Consider the following 19,947-nt stretch of genomic DNA (forward strand, 5'->3'; position numbering starts at 1 on the left):
TTTTTTCTGTTGTTCACACATGAGTTGTTAGAATGTACTAGCCTGATCTGCACTATCAACATGCCCGTTGTATTAATGTAGGCTACTGCAGTACAATGTTTAGTGACTTCCACATTTTCCCCTGACATGTATATTGATGGTTGTTGTATTGGGAATAGTGCTTAAGAGGCTAATGTCTTTCTTGTCCTTCCACTTGATCGTAATCATTGCATTGCATTTATGGCACTCTGCTACTGTCACATCATAGTGAAGCTTCATGCAACCGTAGTCACCAGAAATATCCTGGTGGTTCGATCATGCAGTTCCATATACATCAGTTTTAAGATGTGGAATCCATGCCACAAAGAACTAAGGCTGTTTTAAGAGTAAAAGGAGGCCCTACCCAGTATTTGTATAGTGGTCTTAATAATTTGCTCATTGAGTAAATATAAGTCAATGTTTTGTGTAGGCACTTCATCAAACTAACATCTTGGTTTACGTAGTAGACGTATAACCTCATATTAAAGGCCATTATTGTTTTGGCTTTTCACATATCTATCATTTTATAAATGTTTTTCTTCTGTTTCAGTTCTGGACTAATATGTACAGTTGCTGTGTTTTATATATTTTTTTTCTTGAATTATTTTGTCACTTGTATTAATTGTAATATGATTTGGGTGTTTTTGCACCATAGCACCTTTCATATTTTTTTAAGAAAATAATTTTATTAAAATAAAGACTGAAGAAAATTATAGTCGGGTATTTTGTCAGAAATAAATTTATTCCAAGTCTCATACATAAGTTATCTGAGGAATTCTAAGTAGAGTACTTTATTCTTTTATTTGTTGTTTAAAAATCAACATTTCCTAAGGAGAAGCAAAGTTGATTTGTAATTACTGTCTGGTGTATGGTGGGAATTAAACTCTAGAGTCACAGTGACCCAATTCAATTAGTAAGGATTGTCACGCGTATGCTCCATGATGACCTTCACAGCCAGCCATGTTTCCTGAGCAGTGGGAATAATCTGGTTAGCAGGAAGCAAGAAGCCATAGCGCCCATTGTCGCGTAGTTCAAAGGTATAGGAATACTTGATGCCTTGTTTATAGGTCCAGTCGATGGTTCCGCCACTGGCTTGGTCTAGATTAGAGATAACATGAAATAGAATTTGAAAAACTGTAGACAAGAATGCAAACTTTTTTTTTTCAGTTCCAGTTATTGTTGGGATTCTGTTTTAATGGTTTTGTCCTTTTTTTCTATTGTGCACTTGTTGGCTGAATATTGTTCTTTTAGGCTTGCAATTTTAAATTAAAACATTCTTAGCATCTTTAAAGGTTACATTATATCAATTTCAGTTATGTTCTTCCATGAAAAAAAATATTTACTGATACTTACAAATGGTAGTGATGATGCTGCCATATCTGTAACTTGTTCCATACAATGAGGACAATGCAGAAACAGCTCTTTGAGCAAGGTCATGCTGTTAAGTAAAAACAAAACATTTATTAACATACTCTTCCAAGTAAGGATAACTTTCTTTTATTTTGCTAGTTTCAATTTCTTCTATCAAACATTAAGACCAATATAATTTACACTTTATTATATGCATTGTATAATAACTGTTTCAGTTGTGACGCTATTACTGATCTGGCCTGGAGCCATGCACTTTTCCTTACCCTCTGATCATTCTTGTTGACAACCTAGTCAAATTTTATAATTAAACTAGCTGTGTTACCTTTTAAAGATAGGTAATAGAATACATTGAAAAATATATGTACCTTCAAAAAAATATATGTGCAACTCTTGAGCGCTTTTCCGTAAAACCTGCTTCTCATCCATCCATCCATCCACTATCCAACCTGCTATATCCAAACTACAGGGTCATGAGGGTCTGCTGGAGCCAACACACGGCGCAAGGCAGGAAACAAACCCTGGGCAGGGTGTGCACACCCACGCACTAGGGACAATTTAGAATTGCCAATGTGCCTAACCTGCATTTTGACTCTCTCATTTTAAGGTATCTTGCTCATCTCCTGTCCACTTTTATACTTTGTCTTTGGATGTGACTTTCAGCGTGCATCCTACTCCTTTTATCCTCCTTGTGTGTCTCACACCCACACTTCCTCTTTTAATTGTTTCATTAAAGCCAAGCTGACCAATCAGATTACTCTGACAGACTGGACGCACATAAACACACACAGACCTTAGTGTTTTATCATATACTAGATAGCTAACCTTACTGCTCACTTTACAGAATTAAGTGCAGGAGACTGAAAATCATTGTGCTATGCAAAAGTAATGGAGTATTAAAAACAAAAGAAAAAACTTTCATTCTGTACAAATGTGATTTGAATTTTTGTTTTTGAAGATTACATTAAAATTACTTTAATTAAACTGGAAGATCCCATTGAACTGTTCGGTATCATCAGGAATGTAATAAGTCTGTTAAATTTGATCACAATCAGATGCTCATATGCTCATGAGTTAAACACACACTCACATGACACACAAGGTAGTCATGCTGGAAATGGTGAAATTATGTTCAGAGCTGCCTAAAATGTCTAAAACTCTAAACCAAAACTGTTAGCTCATTTTAATACTTTGTCATATGGTTTATGTAGGGAGTAAAATATATACAGTATGAGCAACTATTATAAGAGGTAATGCCATTATCTTTAAAGTTTTCTGTATGAAGCTGTTCTAGTTCACCCTTTATATAATTTCTATCTTTCTCTTTTCAGACCTGGACCCCTAGTGTCGGCTTTATTGTGTAAGGTGGCTTGCTGCTCTTCACCAATTTAGTCCATTCTTTGACTCAACCAGTCTTGACAATCTCTGGCATTTTTTCCATTGACTTCAAAACAATTTAATTTCTGGTTTAATGCTTTTGTTTCTTTATCTGTCATCCTTATCAAAGATTTGTTCACACAAAATTTAATTTTAGATGCATTTAACACAGTTTCTGGTTTGTGTTTTTATTACAATTATTGTTCTACATTTTAATAAACTATAGTTAAGAAATAAATACCTTTCTAAAACAATAATCTTGCAGCAATGACTAACAACTATGACAATCCACACAACAATGCATTTGTGATTTCAGTCAGCTTACCAGTTCTTGCTTATCAGGAACAGGTGTGGAAGTGTACCCATATGGATAAAGCAGCAGCTGGGAATAACTGTGGATGGAGACGAAGGCCTTGATATTTCCATGGGCTTGCACAAAATCTACAATGGCTTTAACTTCTTTTTCAGAATTGGCCCTTGGTCCACGGTAGGTCTCTGAGCAGGGCTGAGAGCTGGCACCTGGTCCTGTGAGAGAAATTACAGTACTTTATTGTCCATGGATGTAGTTTTTGCAGTACCAGTATTTCATTTGGTAGAGTTTCTTTCATGAGGAACTTGTGTATTTGCATATACAGTATAGTTTGAGCATAGGGTCACACTGTTTAGAAATAGCATTGAACCTGCTTCCTTGTGTGTCTCAGTTCGCATCCAGTCAACTGGTCCTACTCTATGTAGCTTAGTTTTGTCAACATGTTATAACAGCCTTTTATTTGTATTTGCTAATTTATTTCTGATATAGCACTGGTAAACAATTCAACATTTGTTAATGAAAATCAATTGCTAAATCAAAATAATAGTACATTTTGTAACGGAGTGAATGATGAGGCAGGACAAAGTCCTTTTTTTTAATTCCAACAAAAAGTGAATTAAAAATTAAATTATCTCTCTATTATAAAAGAAAATCTTGAGACAATCTTGAGATTTTTTCAAGTCTCGTGAGATAAGAATTTTGCCAAGAGATTTTTTCAAGTCCCGTCCTCCTCTCAACCATTTTCAACAATGGTCCTCTCACCTCTCATTCGTGTGAATAATTTTGTCAGACACAGTTCCTGCGCTCTCAGCGCTCATAAATTTTTACGTTTTTCTCACTTTTAAGTTCCCAATAAAAGAATTATGTCCAAATCTTATTGAAGAATTTCATCCCGAAGGGTTGTTAACAGAAGAAATGAGTACACAGGCAGTCCTAGCACCGAGAAATGATGAAGTCAAATGACTTAACACGAAAATTATTGATCAGTTACACAGAAAATTTGTTAAATGGGTATCAATTGACTATGCTCAAACGGTTGGTGGTGATGTTGCGGAAGATGAAACATCAACTTAAGATATCCCATAGAATATATCTACAACCGTTAACACCATCCGGTCTTCCACTGGCCGAATTACTGTTACGAATTGCGTAATTTATGTCTGAGTGATGGGCTATGCAATAGGACAAGATTAGTTGTATTCAAAATTGGTCAAACAATTCTGACATGTAAAATTTTAATAGACAACAAGAAAGGTCATATTAAACGTTTACAGTTTCCCATTAGAATAGATTTTGCTATGACAATTAACAAATCACAGGGACAAACATTCAAAAAAGTTTATTTGAGAGAAATAAACGTTATTCACTCATGGGCAGTTCTATGTTGTGTTGTCACGATGTAAGTCCAAACACGGAATCAAAATTCAATGCGATATTGATGAAATGTTAATTAAAAAAATTGTTTTTACTGAAGTTTTACAGTAAAAGCGTAAGTTTAAAAAGTATTTGCGTGTTAATTTCAAAGCCAAACAGAACGAAAACGTATAACACAATGAATACCTCTAACTCAACATGAAATATAATTTTCTTTCAATTTATTACGTTTTACTATTTTTTACTATGGTTAATTACTTGCTGTAATGTAAAATTGTTAGTTCTATTATGCATATGTAACAATTTCCATGAAAATAGCGATCTGTTTAAATTGTACATCCACATCCCCATACGCGAGCGGCAAATCCGCAAAGTGGCTAGTGCGTAGCACCCGCATGGGGGTTGGTGAGAGAAGTGAGCAGGGGGCAGAGCCCCCTAGTATTTAAAAAAATAATGCAAAATATGCACTCATAGGCACTCTCTGCTAGGGACAATTCAGTTTAGTTAGTGCTATCTCTGGTCATTCTATCTCAGGTTTTTGAGTTGTGGATCATCCTAACCTGTAACTGCTGCAAAAAACCAGCACAAACAAGTGAGCAACCATCAAGCTCCGCACAGAATGCCGCCTAGCCAGGATGTGAATTGGAGTTCAAGCTCTCCAGATATAGCAGTGCTCCTTGCTACATTTCTATATAGTCCTGTGTTACTTATTTTAACTCAGAAAATATAACTGATGTGTTCATCTAAATGTAATAATCCTTATGGCATATTTATGAAGTAGATAGTATTGGAAGGCAGCACGGTGGCGCAGTGGTAGTGCTGCTGCCTTGCAGTTTGGAGACCCGGGTTCTCCCTGCATGGAGTTTGCATGTTCTCCCCGTGTCTGCGTGGGTTTCCTCCGGGCGCTCTGGCTTCCTCCCAAAGTCCAAAGACATGCAGGTTAGGTGGATTGGCAATTCTAAATTGGGGTTTGTGTGTGTCCTGTGGTGGGTTGGCACCCTGCCTGGGATTGGTTCGTTGGCTGGGATTGGCTCCAGCAGACCCCCGTGTCCCTGTGTTTGGATTCAGCAGGTTGGAAAATGGATGGATGGATAGTATTGCCTCCTAGTTTGCTTCTCGGCTGGGTTGCATTTTAAATGGACTTTGCTTATCTCCAAAGTGTTCCATGTGTGTTCCCTTGAACAATTTAAAGGCACACTGTTTACTGGATTCTCAGGGTTGAGCCCCGCCTTATGCTTACATGTACAATACATAGGCTTTCCTTCTCACACCTCTTTTAACACAAAACAGACGAATAAAGCAGAAAATAGTGGGATGTTTCTGATGTATAGGAGTGAAATGTAAACTGAAGCAATCTGTAGTGAGATAAGGTGAGTAACCCGCTGAAGGTAGAATCCTGGTTTCATGCACAAGCATACTTCTGGAGTTTGGTTGGCAAAACACTCCCACTTCACTAAACTGAGCAAAAAACAGTTAAACATCATAATCGGCAACCATGGATCCGAATACAAGCTTTGACGCCTATGATTATTTTCTTGTGTTTTCGAAATATGTTTAGTCCATCATTTGCTGGGAAGTAAATAACATCCATTCCCTTTTTATATCCTTGACCTTAGCCACCAATGATTTTCTGTATGAATACTGGCCGTGGCGGCACGGTGGCGCAGTGGTAGTGTTGCTGCTTCGCAGTTAGGAGACCTGGGTTCGCTTCCCGGGTCCTCCCTGCGTGGAGTTTGTATGTTCTCCCCGTGTCTGCGTGGGTTTCTTCCCACAGTCCAAAGACATGTGGATTGGTGGTTCTAAATTGGCCCTAGTGTGTGCTTGGTGTGTTTGTGTGTGTCCTGCGGTGGGTTGGCACCCTGCCCAGGATTGGTTCCTGCCTTGTGCCCTGTGTTGGCCGAGATTGGCTCCAGCAGACCCCTGTGACCCTGTGTTTGGATTCAGCGGGTTGGAAAATGGATGGATGGATACTGGCCACTGTGTCACCTGTTTTAACATATCTATCTAAAATAGCTGAATTAAAACAAACTGACAATTTATTAATATGTTTCTGTGAGTTGATTACACACAGCCAACTCTTTTCTGTTTGACTGTGCTTTTGAGCCCTCCAAAGGACAGGCATATCAGTACTTTATATTCTTGCCTCACACACACAATGCTGTTGTGATAATAACGCAGGTATTTTTAATTCAATAAAACAATTATTGCATTAGGTTACTCGACTATTTAAAGGCACTTTACTTTTAATGTGTTACCCCTGACACAACACTCTAATTTGTGCTGCTGCTATTCAGACCGTACATTCAGTTCTTCAACAATAATATAGTCATTTGTGAAATATCAAGAAAGATTAGTTTCACCAGGAGAAGGAATAATGTGATCACCCCAGCATTTGCCTTAGGAAATTTATCTTGTGAATGCTTCTACCTGTGGCTGCTGAAAGCATGTACCAAGCAAACACTTGCAAAGAGTGTAAAGGAGAAGCACAGACTACCAAATACGTGTCCAAATAACTGGGTTACTCGCAGATAAATCTACGTCTGTTAACCTGGTTGCTGTATATTGTTTTTTTAACTGAAACAAAGGTTTACATGGTCCTTTAGAAAACAGGTTTCTGTAAATTACCAGGTTATTAAAATTCATGTAAACTCATTGAATGACGGTACCCACCTAGTTCACTGTTATTTAATTCTGTTTTATTTCAGGATATCGTTCTGCTCTTAAGAATCCAGTTAATATGACAATAGCCAGATGCCAAGCACTAAGCTAGTGTCAGAGCTGCTGTAGAGGTCAAGTCATTTTATTTAAAACATTCCAGTTGTTGTTTTCTCCAGATCAAATAAAAGAAACGTTTCATTACTTTTATTTAAAGAATTACATGGAATACCATTTGTGCCAAAATGAAATGCATTTGTATGAAGATAATTTATTTCCACGATTGCCATTTCATTTATCTCATTTTGGAACAAATGGTATTCCATAGTATTAACACAGTGCTGGGTAAAGAACAAATTCCAGTGTTTATGAACACACTAGCATACCTCCAAAGCCAGCATCCCAGTTTCTGTTAGGATCAACTCCAACACAAGAAGTGCCAGCATTGATGGACCTTGTTTTACGCCACATACGATTCTGTAGTTTTAGACAATAACACATAAGAATTACAATATTGTAAAGCACATTACCTTTAAGTTCCCTTCTGGGTATTCCTACACTATGTTTATGCTTATCTGTAGGTAAAAGTTGTATTTTATATATTAAGTTGTCAAAAATCTTCAGAAAGGGATTAGAAAAGACAGTACTAGAAGGTAAATAATTTGGAAAGTATGGGAAGAAGAAAGGGAATCCCATTGGGATGGTAGAGACATACATACTGATAAATTAAACATTTGAAATAAGGGATTTAAGGAAGAATCAAGCAATCATAGTTGAAAATGGATTGAGTTTTTCTTTACAATTGAGGAGAAAAAGTGGGTCATCTGTTTTGAAGTGAACAAATACACCAAAGGGATATTATTGGAACGGGTACTTTATAGAGAGAAAATTACACACAGTACTAAAATAATCTATAAGATCATTTTCTTTTGGCAAAGACATTATTATGTAGTTTAACAGACAGAGGCTCATGAACGTCTCCCTTAGCTTACCTTTGTGTGTGTGAAATGAAAGCCGTCAGGATTCGTGACAATCTCAATGAAAATATCCATTTGATCCAGAATGGAAGTAATGGACTCATCATTTCCATAATCACTGGCAATCTAAACACAATCGCAAAAAAAGTAACACAATAGAAAATTGAAAATGTGTCAGTTTAAAAGAGAGTGGCATGGTGGGATAGTGATTAGATAGATACTTTATACCTAACAACTCTAGAAGACTGGATTTGGCTGCCAGCCTGGTCAGTGTCACCTTGTGTCTGTCCTTATCCACATGTGGCTTATTGCTGACTATAAATGGGGGTCAGTGTGAGTGATAGCACCTTGTATTTCACTTGCGCCCCGTCTTGGGTTTGTATGTGTCTTGTACCAATCAGCTAACAAAGACGTTGGCTCTATGGTCTTGAAAATGGTCTCCAGTTTTCAGCTGAAGTGTTTTTCAGCATTTTATAAACAAGCTCTAAACTTAATTCAGTGCAATTCAAGAGTCACAAAGCTGTGCCATGCATTTCTGACTTATTTCTGGAATCACAAAAAGAAATGTAAGTAAAGAAGTTTATTGTACATAGCAAAAATGGGACAAATAGCAACAGGCCAATGGTTAACATTTTTGTGCAACAATTTCAAATTTAACTTATGTACAGTAAATCCATGTAAATCTTTGCAGGTTTGCATGTCAAGACAAAAAATGTAGGCCATGTTATTGTTTTTTGTTTAGAGGATTTTTTTATGTTAACTGCGACCACTTTGAACTTGAAAACTTTAAATGTTATAGTAATCAGTCCAAAAAATCCTCAATCAAGCAATAGGAGGTGTGAAGTTCATTTAATTCAATGCTAATATTCAAATATGTAAAGAAAATTGTGTCTGATTATGAGGTTGTACAGAGCCTGCCTTTCTGTAATTATGCGTAAGATCCTCAAGACGAACAATGAAATGGAAGCTGAGTTTGAGAAGTTGGCCTGTGTCAACTAACAATAAAATGGACATCCCTTGAAGGATGGCTGAGCTTTCAATGTAGAACTAAAGTAAATGGCTACACGAAGTGATGTGCAAAACAACGGAATCCCGTTTTGCATACAGTTTTCTGTGATTGCCCCTAAAATTCATTTTGCAGTATATTTCTCCTTTGCAAAAACTAATACTAAATTTTGATTTTGGGGTAGAAAGCCAGAAACATTGTTTTCTAAGTGTTATTTCGCAGCCAAAACTAATGTCTTTTTCCACCCTCCTATGCTGTCCAGATGTTCAACAGCAACACACACACTCATCTGGCTAACAGACTGCCTGCCTCACACCGCTCATCTGGGTCAAAGATAACACCATCTGCATTCTAATTTGCCAACAGCCACCTACCCAGACCAGTAGATTCTAGCAATGGAGAAGTGCTCTCTAGCCACACTCTTCACTTTCAATGCTTTGAACCATAATATATGTTACCACACTTTTGCACATGAAGAAAAAAGATTGCAGATTTGATAAAAATACTAGCTAGTTGCTAATGGTATAAGTTTTGCTTGTGGCAGAAAACAGAATTTGTTTCGTAAGTTTGTTTGTGAAGTGAAAGTGTCACAGAGAAATTAATTTTGTACAATCACTTTACTCATCACTAACTATAAAGTACAACTCACGTATCAGCTAAAGAGTTAAAATAATATTGAAATCAAGAGACTAGAGAATACTTTTTATAGGCTACAAATTGTTATTCACTCAGGAATAAAGAAATGAAAGCAGAAATTGAAGTCTGACAGTTATTTTTATAGTACCTTACAGTGTGTTCTCCTAATAAGAGCCTTGCTATTTTGTTAATCAGTGATCATTTAAACATAGTTAGCCCTTTGCTAATCAACTTAGGGTCTTTGACAGCACTGCTTCTAGTCTTGTCTCTTACTATTGTATTGCATGACAGGCCATACACACTGTAAATGTGTGGTGTCAGGGATGCCAGGGGCAGCGACCCGGCCGGGGCACCGTGAGGGACCGGATGTGGGTCTGCACCCACTCTGGATCACGTGGGGGCCACCATCCTGGTTGCTTTGGGGGCCACCACCAGGAGGCGCCCCAATGCCTTGGGAACCTGTTACCTCAGCACTTCCGCCACACCAGGAAGTGCTGGGGGGAAGATTTAAGAGCACACCCGGAGAGCTGCCGGGAGAACAGCTGGCACTTCCGCCACGCTGGGGCGTGGCCAACGAAGGAGTGTCGGGAATCACCTGGAGCTCATCCGGGAGAATATAAAAGGGGCCGTCTCCCTTCATTCAGGGCTGGAGTCGGGTGGAAGCAGGACAAGGCAGAAGAGAGTGTGGAGGCAGCCCGAAGAAAGGCATTTTGTGGCCAGGACTGTGTATGTTGGGGTTTGTGCACTTTATTCTGTGTCTGAGTGACACCTAACTTTGTAAATAATTGTAAATAAATACGTGTGGTGGTGATTTACAACATGTCTGCCTGTCTGTGTCCAGGTCAGCCCCACAGTGGTTAACATACTAGAGATTCAAAAGAATGCTGTGATTTTTAGGGTCTGCATATAGATTTTTTTTCCATTTTGTTTATATTAATCTGTTGTAAAGTATCTACAATTACTTTGAATTCAAAAGTAGGCTACATATCATAAGATAACGTTGCATTCCAAAACTGGCTTTAGCTAATTCAGATTGACAAGGAGACTGCTGCCTATCCTGGCAGCATACAGAGAGTGCAAGTCAGGGTCTTTCATGGGGGTAAAGCCTACCTAAGTAACATCGGGCACAAGGCAATAAACTATTGTGGATGTGGCACTTTTCCATCGCAAAGCCCGCATCAATATACACTGGACCAATTTGCAGTCAGTCCCCATGTAACTTAACATACAGTATATGTCTTTTGAGATGCAGGAAGAAATCTTAGTGGCAGCAGAACAAAATGAATAAACTGAAAGAAATCAAGCAGTGATTCAAAATGAATGGGTGTGCCACATATAAGCTTATGTGGGTTTAAATCACACTATATGATCATATTCAAAATAATTCATGTTGATTCATGTTGAATCCCAACTGAACATGTGATCGCTTTGTAATTGAAGGCTATGTTTTTAGGGCTGTGTATCTGAAAATAAGTCTCTCATTACTCTGGGATAGGCTTTGCTTTGTGGTTTTCTAATACCTACAATGGAAAAGAAAAATTTTGCATCCTAACTTCTGGACTTATCCAAGCCACAACCCCTGAAATTCCTAAACAGAAGCTGTCATTGGGCATAGCCAGCATAACTATTTACATTTTAAACCAATGTATCAATTAAAATATATTGACCTATTGTTAATCCATTAATCTGCATGGATTTATATTGGCCAATGAATTAAAGATAGAGGTGTCAACATTCTATTTTTAGCATGATTATGCTGACTAAGGTATGAAGTCTATTTATAAAATATTAACAATCGATAACGTGCAGTGAATAGACTTGACTTGAGCATTCATTGTTTTCATACTCTTTCTCTGTACGTTTAGCATTCATTTGCTCAGATGTTGATGCACTTGCCGCTTCATGAGCAGCTCTTCTTTTCTCCACCCTTACGGCCCGCTTCTTCTCTTATTTCATTGGCATCTTTTCGCGTTAAAACTGATTAAGTCAGTGTTTGTGTTGTAATTACTTAGTACTTTTTCCTTCATTTTTCACTTAAGCTGGCACTTAAGTGTTCAATCTGCCTCAAGAATGATTTAAGATATGAAGAGGTAGGGAAAGTGACGGCGAAGGTGGTAGGGATGAGAACGGCACCCGTATGCATGTGCAGCACAGCCGCTCTGCTAACTGCTGCCGAGAGTTGATTCTACAAAAAAATAAAATGAAAATTAAAAGGAATAACCTTGGAGGTCAATTATCACCCTGAAAGCGGATAGTAGACATCACGTAGCAGATGTGTACCAAATTTTAGGTCAATAGTTCAAATGGTTTGCGAGCTACACAGACAAACAGACAGCCATGGTAGCGTATTATATAAGAAGATAATAGACTAAAAATCGTAGATCACAACTCACAAATAATCACTTTTTCAGTGTTAGAAATCGATTTTAAATCTTTGAATTTTAGATGAACTAACTTGCAAAAAATTATGAATATATTTATCTTGATGAAAAATGCAGTCAGTGACATAAGGAAAAGCTCACCCCAGATGGAATAATTTAGCATGAAACAATGAGATGTTGAGGCAGAAGTATAATCATATCATTTATTTTTATTTTTTGCTTTTGTAAATAACTAATCAATAACAACATTACATTAGTTAACACTAACTGAAAAAAAACTAGTTTAGCATCCTCTTGTGAAAGTACACTTCAGTTCCTCCTCAAACATGCTATATTTCAAAGTTTATTTTGCTCAGTCTCTTTCATTTATTTTGCTCAGTCTCTTTCATTTCATTTGGTTAAATCATTGAAAAATCACTTTGTAATTGTTGCATGTGGAAAACCAAACTACAACTGCCTTATCCTTAATCTTTAACATCATAGTTAAATAAATTAAGGACTCAGAAGATTCTACAGTCTTTGCAGAGTAAGAAATATTATCATGGGACCATCATTTTTTTTATATGTACAGAATAGATAGATACAATTTTTTGCTCATTTATAACCATAAACTAACGTTTAAACACAATAAAGCACAGTAATGTCAATAATTCAATACTGAAAGTTTTCCTAGCTTTATCTTAATTTCCAAATTATAGTATGGCCTGCAATAGTGCATAAGTGAAACTTCAAAAACCTAGAACTATATATTTACCTTTTTGGCCATCCAAACTCCAGTGGCTTGAGTAACCCACTCACGGGAATGAATACCTGTATCAATCCAGATACTGGGACGATTGTTTCCTCCTGTGCTGAACTGTAATTTGATAAAGAAGGAAATCAATTAATTAAAAAGCTAGAACTGTTCATGTTGCCACTAAGTTGTAAAGTGGTTTGAATGACAAATTGGTCCTTTAGCAAATATTCATGAGAACACTGAATCTATTGGGAAAATGAGCCAAATAAATATATTATTTAAAAATAATTTCTAATGGGCATGTAAACCATTTATTTTAGGTTTATTTGTATATTTATTAGTTATATATTTGTTACGTATCATCGATGTAAAGAAATTGTCGCACTATTATTAGAGAGGCTTGCATCCATGTTGTGCTAACTGACTGTGCAGGAGTGCTTTCTGCCATTTTAAAGAAACAGCACCCTGATTTCAGTGAGCACACAAGCTGAGATCACACAAATCCATGATGGTCATGCTATGTACATGTGTTTTCAGAATTAGACGAGCCATTTTGTCAATAAAATAAATGACAGCCATAAGCAACACTTATACCTGTAATCAGATAAGTAAATATGTTTATAGTACATGGCTCAAAAGATGGATTTAGCAACTGATCAATATTTAAAAAGTACATGGCTCAAAAGATGGATTTAGCAACTGATCAATATTTAAAATCTTTCAAAAATGGTAGGCTAGGCAAAAGGCAGAAAATATCAAATATCTATATTTCCCAAAATTTCAAAATAATAAAAATGACTGCAGTGCAGACTAAGAGATGTGCAAGACTAAGAGATGTGCACCACTTTAATATGAAAATTCTTTCTAGCATGTGATTACAGTATGCACTGCTCTTAGCAATAAATTAAGATTAACAGGTTTAGAGGCAAGCAGCATGTGAAACAAGGGCCTGAAGTTGGATCTAAAACAACTGAAATGTATTTAAGCCATCTAACTTTTATGTATATGGATGTAAATAATTGTATAAGCATGTAAATTAATTTTCTTTTATGATAATAGTCAGGGCACAGCTTGTGGGTTTTTCATATCAAAGCATTGGACCATAAATGATCTCTGGGAGGTGTACCTTATACTCTATGTGGCATGTGTGCGTTCTGTCTGTATTCAAGTGGATTCCCTGTAGGAATCTAATTTCCTTACAAAGCCCTCAGACATGCTGTTGAACAGTTTGCTGAAAATGAGTAAGTAAAGCTATCTGAAGAACTGTGGAATGACATTCTGTCCAGGACTGAGGACCTGATGATGTCAGCAATAGCTCTAACAGCACCTAAGTGGAGAAGGTGGGTAAAAAAACCCAGATATTATTATTATTATTAGTAGTAGTAGTAGTATAACTATACTGTATATCCATTTTGAAAACTGCTTAATCCTTTTGAGGATTGCGGGTCATTATTATTATTAATTAAATAATAAATATATATGCTATTATTATTGTTGTTGTTATTGTTATTATTACACCTGTTGTAAAATTAAAAGTATAACATTTTAGTATTTAAAAAAAAAAAGAAATTTCTCATTCCCAGTGGTTCCAAATCAGAAACCTCTGCTTATGGTTAACAGGTTGTTTATAGTCACTTACCTTTAGGATGTAAAGGGGTCGGCCTTCATAGCTGGAACCAATCTGTTCCTTAGTGACCAGGTGTGGGTACTCAGAGGCAAGTTCATCCATCCAGTTGTAAATCTGACAGAGGTGAGGTGAAAACATTCCTTCAACTCATATATATCTGTGATGCCACATTTTTTATCTTGTAATTGGTCAATTGGCATTGTGGACAGATTTTAATTTTACATTGTACTTAAGAAGCGTAATAGAAGTGATAGATTATTAAAATTCAACCTGGGAATAACAAAGCCATGTGGTCATTCTCACTTTTACCACATTTTACAAGTGTTACATTTAATGTCCAGTAACAAAATTAATACAGGTTGTTGGGCATGGCTACCTGACTCAATAGTGACAATGGCAATTCCTTCTCCTAATTCAACTTAAACACACTGTAAATGTCTTGTTTGATCCTCTCTTCTGTCAAAACTAACCTTCCAGACAAGTTTTATTAAACGTTTGAAGAATTTAACAAGTACACCAACATTTTCCTATCTCGCAATTTTTGGTTACTCTGAGAAGTTTCATCATTAATTTCATCAAAATAATGACAATTAACAGCAGGAAGGAATGGTAGAAAATAGCAATGAATGTCATTTCCAATCATGTCATCATTAGTAATGGCTTTAATAACCAATGTCTTTAAAACAAAACAAGAAAGCAAAATAATATCTGAGTATCTATAGCAAAGTACTATTAAAATCTAATACCCTCGAAGGATTTTTTTATTTTTTGAAACAGTAAAAATGCAACTAAAATAACTAAGTTTAATTAAGACAGAAGTCCAATTTAAAACACAATCCATTGAGGCCCTCCTAGGCCGGTTGAGCGGCTAGGACCTACAAGGAAAAAAGTTGTTTATTTTTTGTGTTCAGATTACTATTTTAAATAAGTACTGTATTCAGAATATTATACAAAGGTATACAGTACCCTGTATACAACAAGCTACAAAAAGATTACCCTTCATCTAACACAAGCAATGCAGTGTGGCTTGTTAGGTTCATTTCTGAGAGAGTCCTCTAGATGTTAGTAGTACTCCTAACCAATTTCTGTACATTCTGAAAATGACTTATTATCTTTATTTCAACTTCTTAAAACATAACATTTCTAACTTGCACAATCTGAAGTAGTTTTAAAGACCAAAGGGTCATTCTTGTGGCTACCCTGGATCACAAAGTAAAACTTTTTCTTTTAGAAATAAAAAGACCTAAGAGTTTTTAAATAAGTAAAGTAACATAAGTCATTGCCAATATTAAAATTGTGCACAAGGAAGATGAATTCACCTCTTCAAGAGTATGATAGTTTGCATAATCAAAGCTGTTGGTGCTTCTTATTTGAGCTGTTGAGCGAGCTGCCAACATCTCTGCTCTCTCATGATCTACAACTGACTTTGGGAGAAAGAAAGGAATGAAAATAAAGGTTATATTAAAAATGCTGCTTTTAAATTAGCGATATGCAACAAAAATATTCATATAATTTACAGACATCAGCAAGGCTAATTTAATGTCATTACATTCTTGAATATAATTGATATGCTAATATATTTTAGCCATTTGCTATAAAATGTCAATATAAGGTGCGCAACAATCCTGTCTGATTACCCACAATTTCTTATCATTTAATTTGTCTATTTTTCTCCATCACTCATTCATGTGAAAAATTAAAAGAGAACATTTAGAGGTATCCATCTTTGACTAGTCATACCTGCACATCTTCAATCATGACAGAATAAGAGATGCCATGTGACTCCAGAAAGGCTTTCACAGTTTGAAGACTGCTGTGTGGAACATGAATATCCATGCTGTCCTCAGGTTTTACTGCTTCCCTCCAAACATCTAGCTGCAAGCACAAAAATAAAATCATTTAATGACTAGTACTAGGGCTGCATCAGCCATGCAGAGTATTCAGTGTGGGATTATGTGAATTATTTATATAGCCAAGGAAATGGACCCCTTCAGTAATAGTTTCTATTCTTGATTAATCTTGAATAATGCTGAATAGTTTCTTCAAATTGTCCTAGGCACTCTCACCACTCTGCCTTATATTTAAATATCACTTACATACAGTATATTTAAATATTAATCTATTATTTCTCTCCTGTAATAAAACCATTTTAGAAAATAATTTAATTACTTTACAATTTAGTTATAACAATAAGATACTAATAAGAGCTAGAGCTGTAAGACATCTATGTATATAATAACAGTCCTTTTAAAAACTATTAATATCCTGAGAATCTCAAACCTAAAGTATGAAATTAATGTTAAAGTGAATGATCTTACAACCATCTACAACTCATATTTGAAACAGGCTTTTAATTAACATCTTAACTTAAAATAAGGATAATTAATTTGAAAAGGAATTCAGGAAGGTTTAGTGTAGCTACATGTTCTCTTAAATTAGAATGTCAAAAATTAAAGTGTAAATGGAGAACAGCAGATTACATTTTAATTGATCAGGAGAAAGTATGACACACTATCTATCTATCTATGGTGCCTTTCACTTTCTCCAGACCTTCCTGAGGAGTACCTGGACACTATCACCTCTGATCCCAACACACTTCCTTTTTTAATGCCAGTCCTTGTCCATCTTTTTTCATGCACTGAATAAATTGATTGATGTATGCACATTTTGATTACTTCTGCTTATAAATGCAAGAACTCATGGTCAAAGTCATGTGTATAGTGTAACTATAATATATTCATCCATCCATCCATTATCCAACCCGCTACATCCTAACTACAGGGTCACAGGGGTCTGCTAGAGCCAATCCCAGCCAACACAGGGCACAAGGCAGGAAACAAACCCCGGGCAGGGAGGGTGCCAGCCCACCGCAGATAATATATTCATTTTTTTCATTTTCTTTTTCTTTTACATTTACATTGGTATTTATTTGCTTAGCAAATGCTTTTATCCAAAACAACTTACAAAAGAGGTAAACACACTTGAGTAACATTAGGCTAGGACCTGTTTGTTCAGCAAGTGTAATAGGACAGGTAACAAAAGTTGATTGCCACAAGTAAAAAGATGTAATAACTTATACATTTACAATCAATAAAGTGGACGGCACAGTGGCGCAGTGGTAGCGCTGCTGCCTCGCAGTTAGGAGACCAGGGTTTGCTTCCTGGGTCCTCCCTGCATGGAGTTTGCATGTTCTCCCCGTGTCTGCGTGGGTTTCCTCCACGTGCTCCAGTTTCCTCCCACAGTCCAAAGACATGCAGGTTAGGTGCATTGGCGATTCTAAATTGTCCCTAGTGTGTGCTTGGTGTGTGGGTGTGTGTGTATGCACACCCTGCGGTGGGCTGGCGCCCTGCCCAGGGTTTGTTTCCTGCCTTGCACCCTGTGTTGGCTGGGATTGACTCCAGCAGACCCCCGTGACCCTGTGTTAGGATATAGCAGGTTGGATAATGGATGGATCAATAAAGCAATTACAATTAAATAGCCAAGAATATGAAGCATTTCAGTGCAAAATTTTTCAATCAGGCTAATATTCACAAAACAGATAGGTATCTAATAAAGAAAAACATGTCACTCATGCTTTGTCATCCTTGCATATGTCTATGAATTTGTTTAAAAATTAACACAGTGCCTTAAATTAGCATTAGAAAATGCTAGCTGGAGACATAAATACCTCCTTGCCTAAACTCCAATTTGAGAGAAGTGAGAACAGATTTAAAAAGACTGTCACAATTCCAGCAACACACAGTCCAGAGAATGCAGAATCAGGACTCTGTTTCCCGTCTAAGAAGGACCCACCTTGGATATGTAATACAAATGAATCAGGACATCAGGGCTGCTAGAAGGAGCTATAGTCTGATGCTTACATCAGAGATTGTTTATGGCCATCTCAGGCCACAGGATCATTGATTGAATCTGGAGCAGGGAGGAAAACTGGCATAAGCCTCACAGGCCGGAGGAAGAGGCCATGACTGTGAGTAAGATGGGAGGTAAGCTTTTGTGTGTTACTTGAGTGGTTGATAAGTGGGTAAGCCATGGATCCTATTGGAAGGGGTACGCGACCTTGCAGAAAGATCATATGATCCATCCATCCATGCATTTTCTAACCCGCTGAATCCGAATACAGGGTCACGGGGGTCTACTGGAGCCAATCCCAGCCAACACAGGGCACATGATGCATATTTATTTTATTTTTACTTGTTCTGATTTTTCCCCCACTCTTTAGTAATAAATTAAAAAAAATTCAGTTTTGAGATCTTTGACTTTTTGACATTATTCAGGGTTTGGTGAGTACATTGTCTTCTGTAACAAGAAGACAGAATGTGGGTGAAAATATTTAACTGGTTTAAGTTGTTTAACAGACTATGCATGGCACTTGCTGAAAGGTTTAAATTGCATAGTTCAAAAGGTTTAAATATAAGGTTTATATAGATAAAAGAAGAAAAATACAGATGATGTTTCAAAAAGCTACTAAGAACAGCCTTGACACACGGAAGAAAATGCTATACCTGTAAATGGTCCAGCTCTGCCAGATCTTTCAACATGTAAATCTGCTCCTCACTGTTAGCAGTTATCCGCAAAACCTGATCACTAAACAATAACAGATGAAAAAAGAGACATTATAAGAGAGGGAGATGCTTCAAATGATGATCTTCTGGCAGCTGATTTGTGTAAAAAAATTGCAGATATATTTACAGTTATAGCCCTGAGAACAATATACAGTATAAGCCAAGGGGAAAGTGCTTCTGCCACCAAGAGCATGGACTTTTATGTCTCCTCCTGCTTTAATTGTCATGTCAACACAGTGTCACCAAAATGATTTCTGGGACCATGCCCTCTGTGGGGCGGTGTGGTAGTTGCAGAGTATGTGCACACCTGAGCTCAATTGTATTTGCAAAGGCTTGTGACATTACAGTATTCAGTACAGTAAAATGTTAACTTTTTCAATATTTCTGGATACTTCTTTCATGGGATTTTCCCTGTGCTTAGTTAGAGTTGATATAGTTTTTCAGGAAATATACTATTGTTCATTTGTTTTGTTTTTTTTTTGCTGTTGTGTTTGAAAATTCCTTGGGGAAAATTAATGTTATAGCTCAGGCTTCGTAAAATGCTTTCCTGATTGCAATGTAAGAATCTAACTAACAATGTAAAAGGTCTGTTATCTTTATTACAGATACTTTTTTATCCCCTCTTCACTACAAACAAATAATGAATTAGCAGCACAAATTGCATTCATCCTTCTTGATGTTAGTAACAAATTTGTATAAAAGTTTTGACGCGTTTCAATTAAAAGTTGCTTGAGTTCTAACTGAAAAGCAAACAAAAATCATGTTATGTTTGCCGTAAGGTTTATAGCTCTGTAGGCAGCATTTATCCACCCCATGTTCCCAGTTTGACTTACCCAATAAAGCTGTCATTGCTGAAAGCAGCCAGCACAAGCGTGCAGAAGATGAAAAGCCCCTTCATGTTTAGTGAATGGAGTCAAGAA

The 19,947-nt window shown here is 36.7% G+C and overlaps 1 protein-coding gene across 1 annotated transcript; it reads right to left on the reverse strand.

The window, feature by feature from the left end:
* Positions 1 to 741: 741 nt before the first annotated feature.
* Positions 742 to 19,942, reverse strand: LOC120534104 (carboxypeptidase A1-like). Its single transcript, XM_039761380.1, has 11 exons — positions 19,861 to 19,942; positions 18,968 to 19,049; positions 16,206 to 16,340; positions 15,785 to 15,889; positions 14,478 to 14,579; positions 12,857 to 12,958; positions 8,095 to 8,205; positions 7,489 to 7,579; positions 3,089 to 3,288; positions 1,372 to 1,456; positions 742 to 1,116 (listed from the first exon to the last, which is right to left on the reverse strand). The coding sequence occupies exons 1-11, from the start codon at positions 19,923 to 19,925 to the stop codon at positions 929 to 931; spliced, it is 1,266 nt and encodes a 421-aa protein (XP_039617314.1). The 5' UTR covers positions 19,926 to 19,942; the 3' UTR covers positions 742 to 928.
* Between the last annotated feature and the right edge of the window lie 5 nt (positions 19,943 to 19,947).

The sequence above is a fragment of the Polypterus senegalus genome, chromosome 8 (genome assembly GCF_016835505.1).
Source record: "Polypterus senegalus isolate Bchr_013 chromosome 8, ASM1683550v1, whole genome shotgun sequence".
In the NCBI taxonomy this organism is placed as follows: domain Eukaryota; kingdom Metazoa; phylum Chordata; class Cladistia; order Polypteriformes; family Polypteridae; genus Polypterus; species Polypterus senegalus.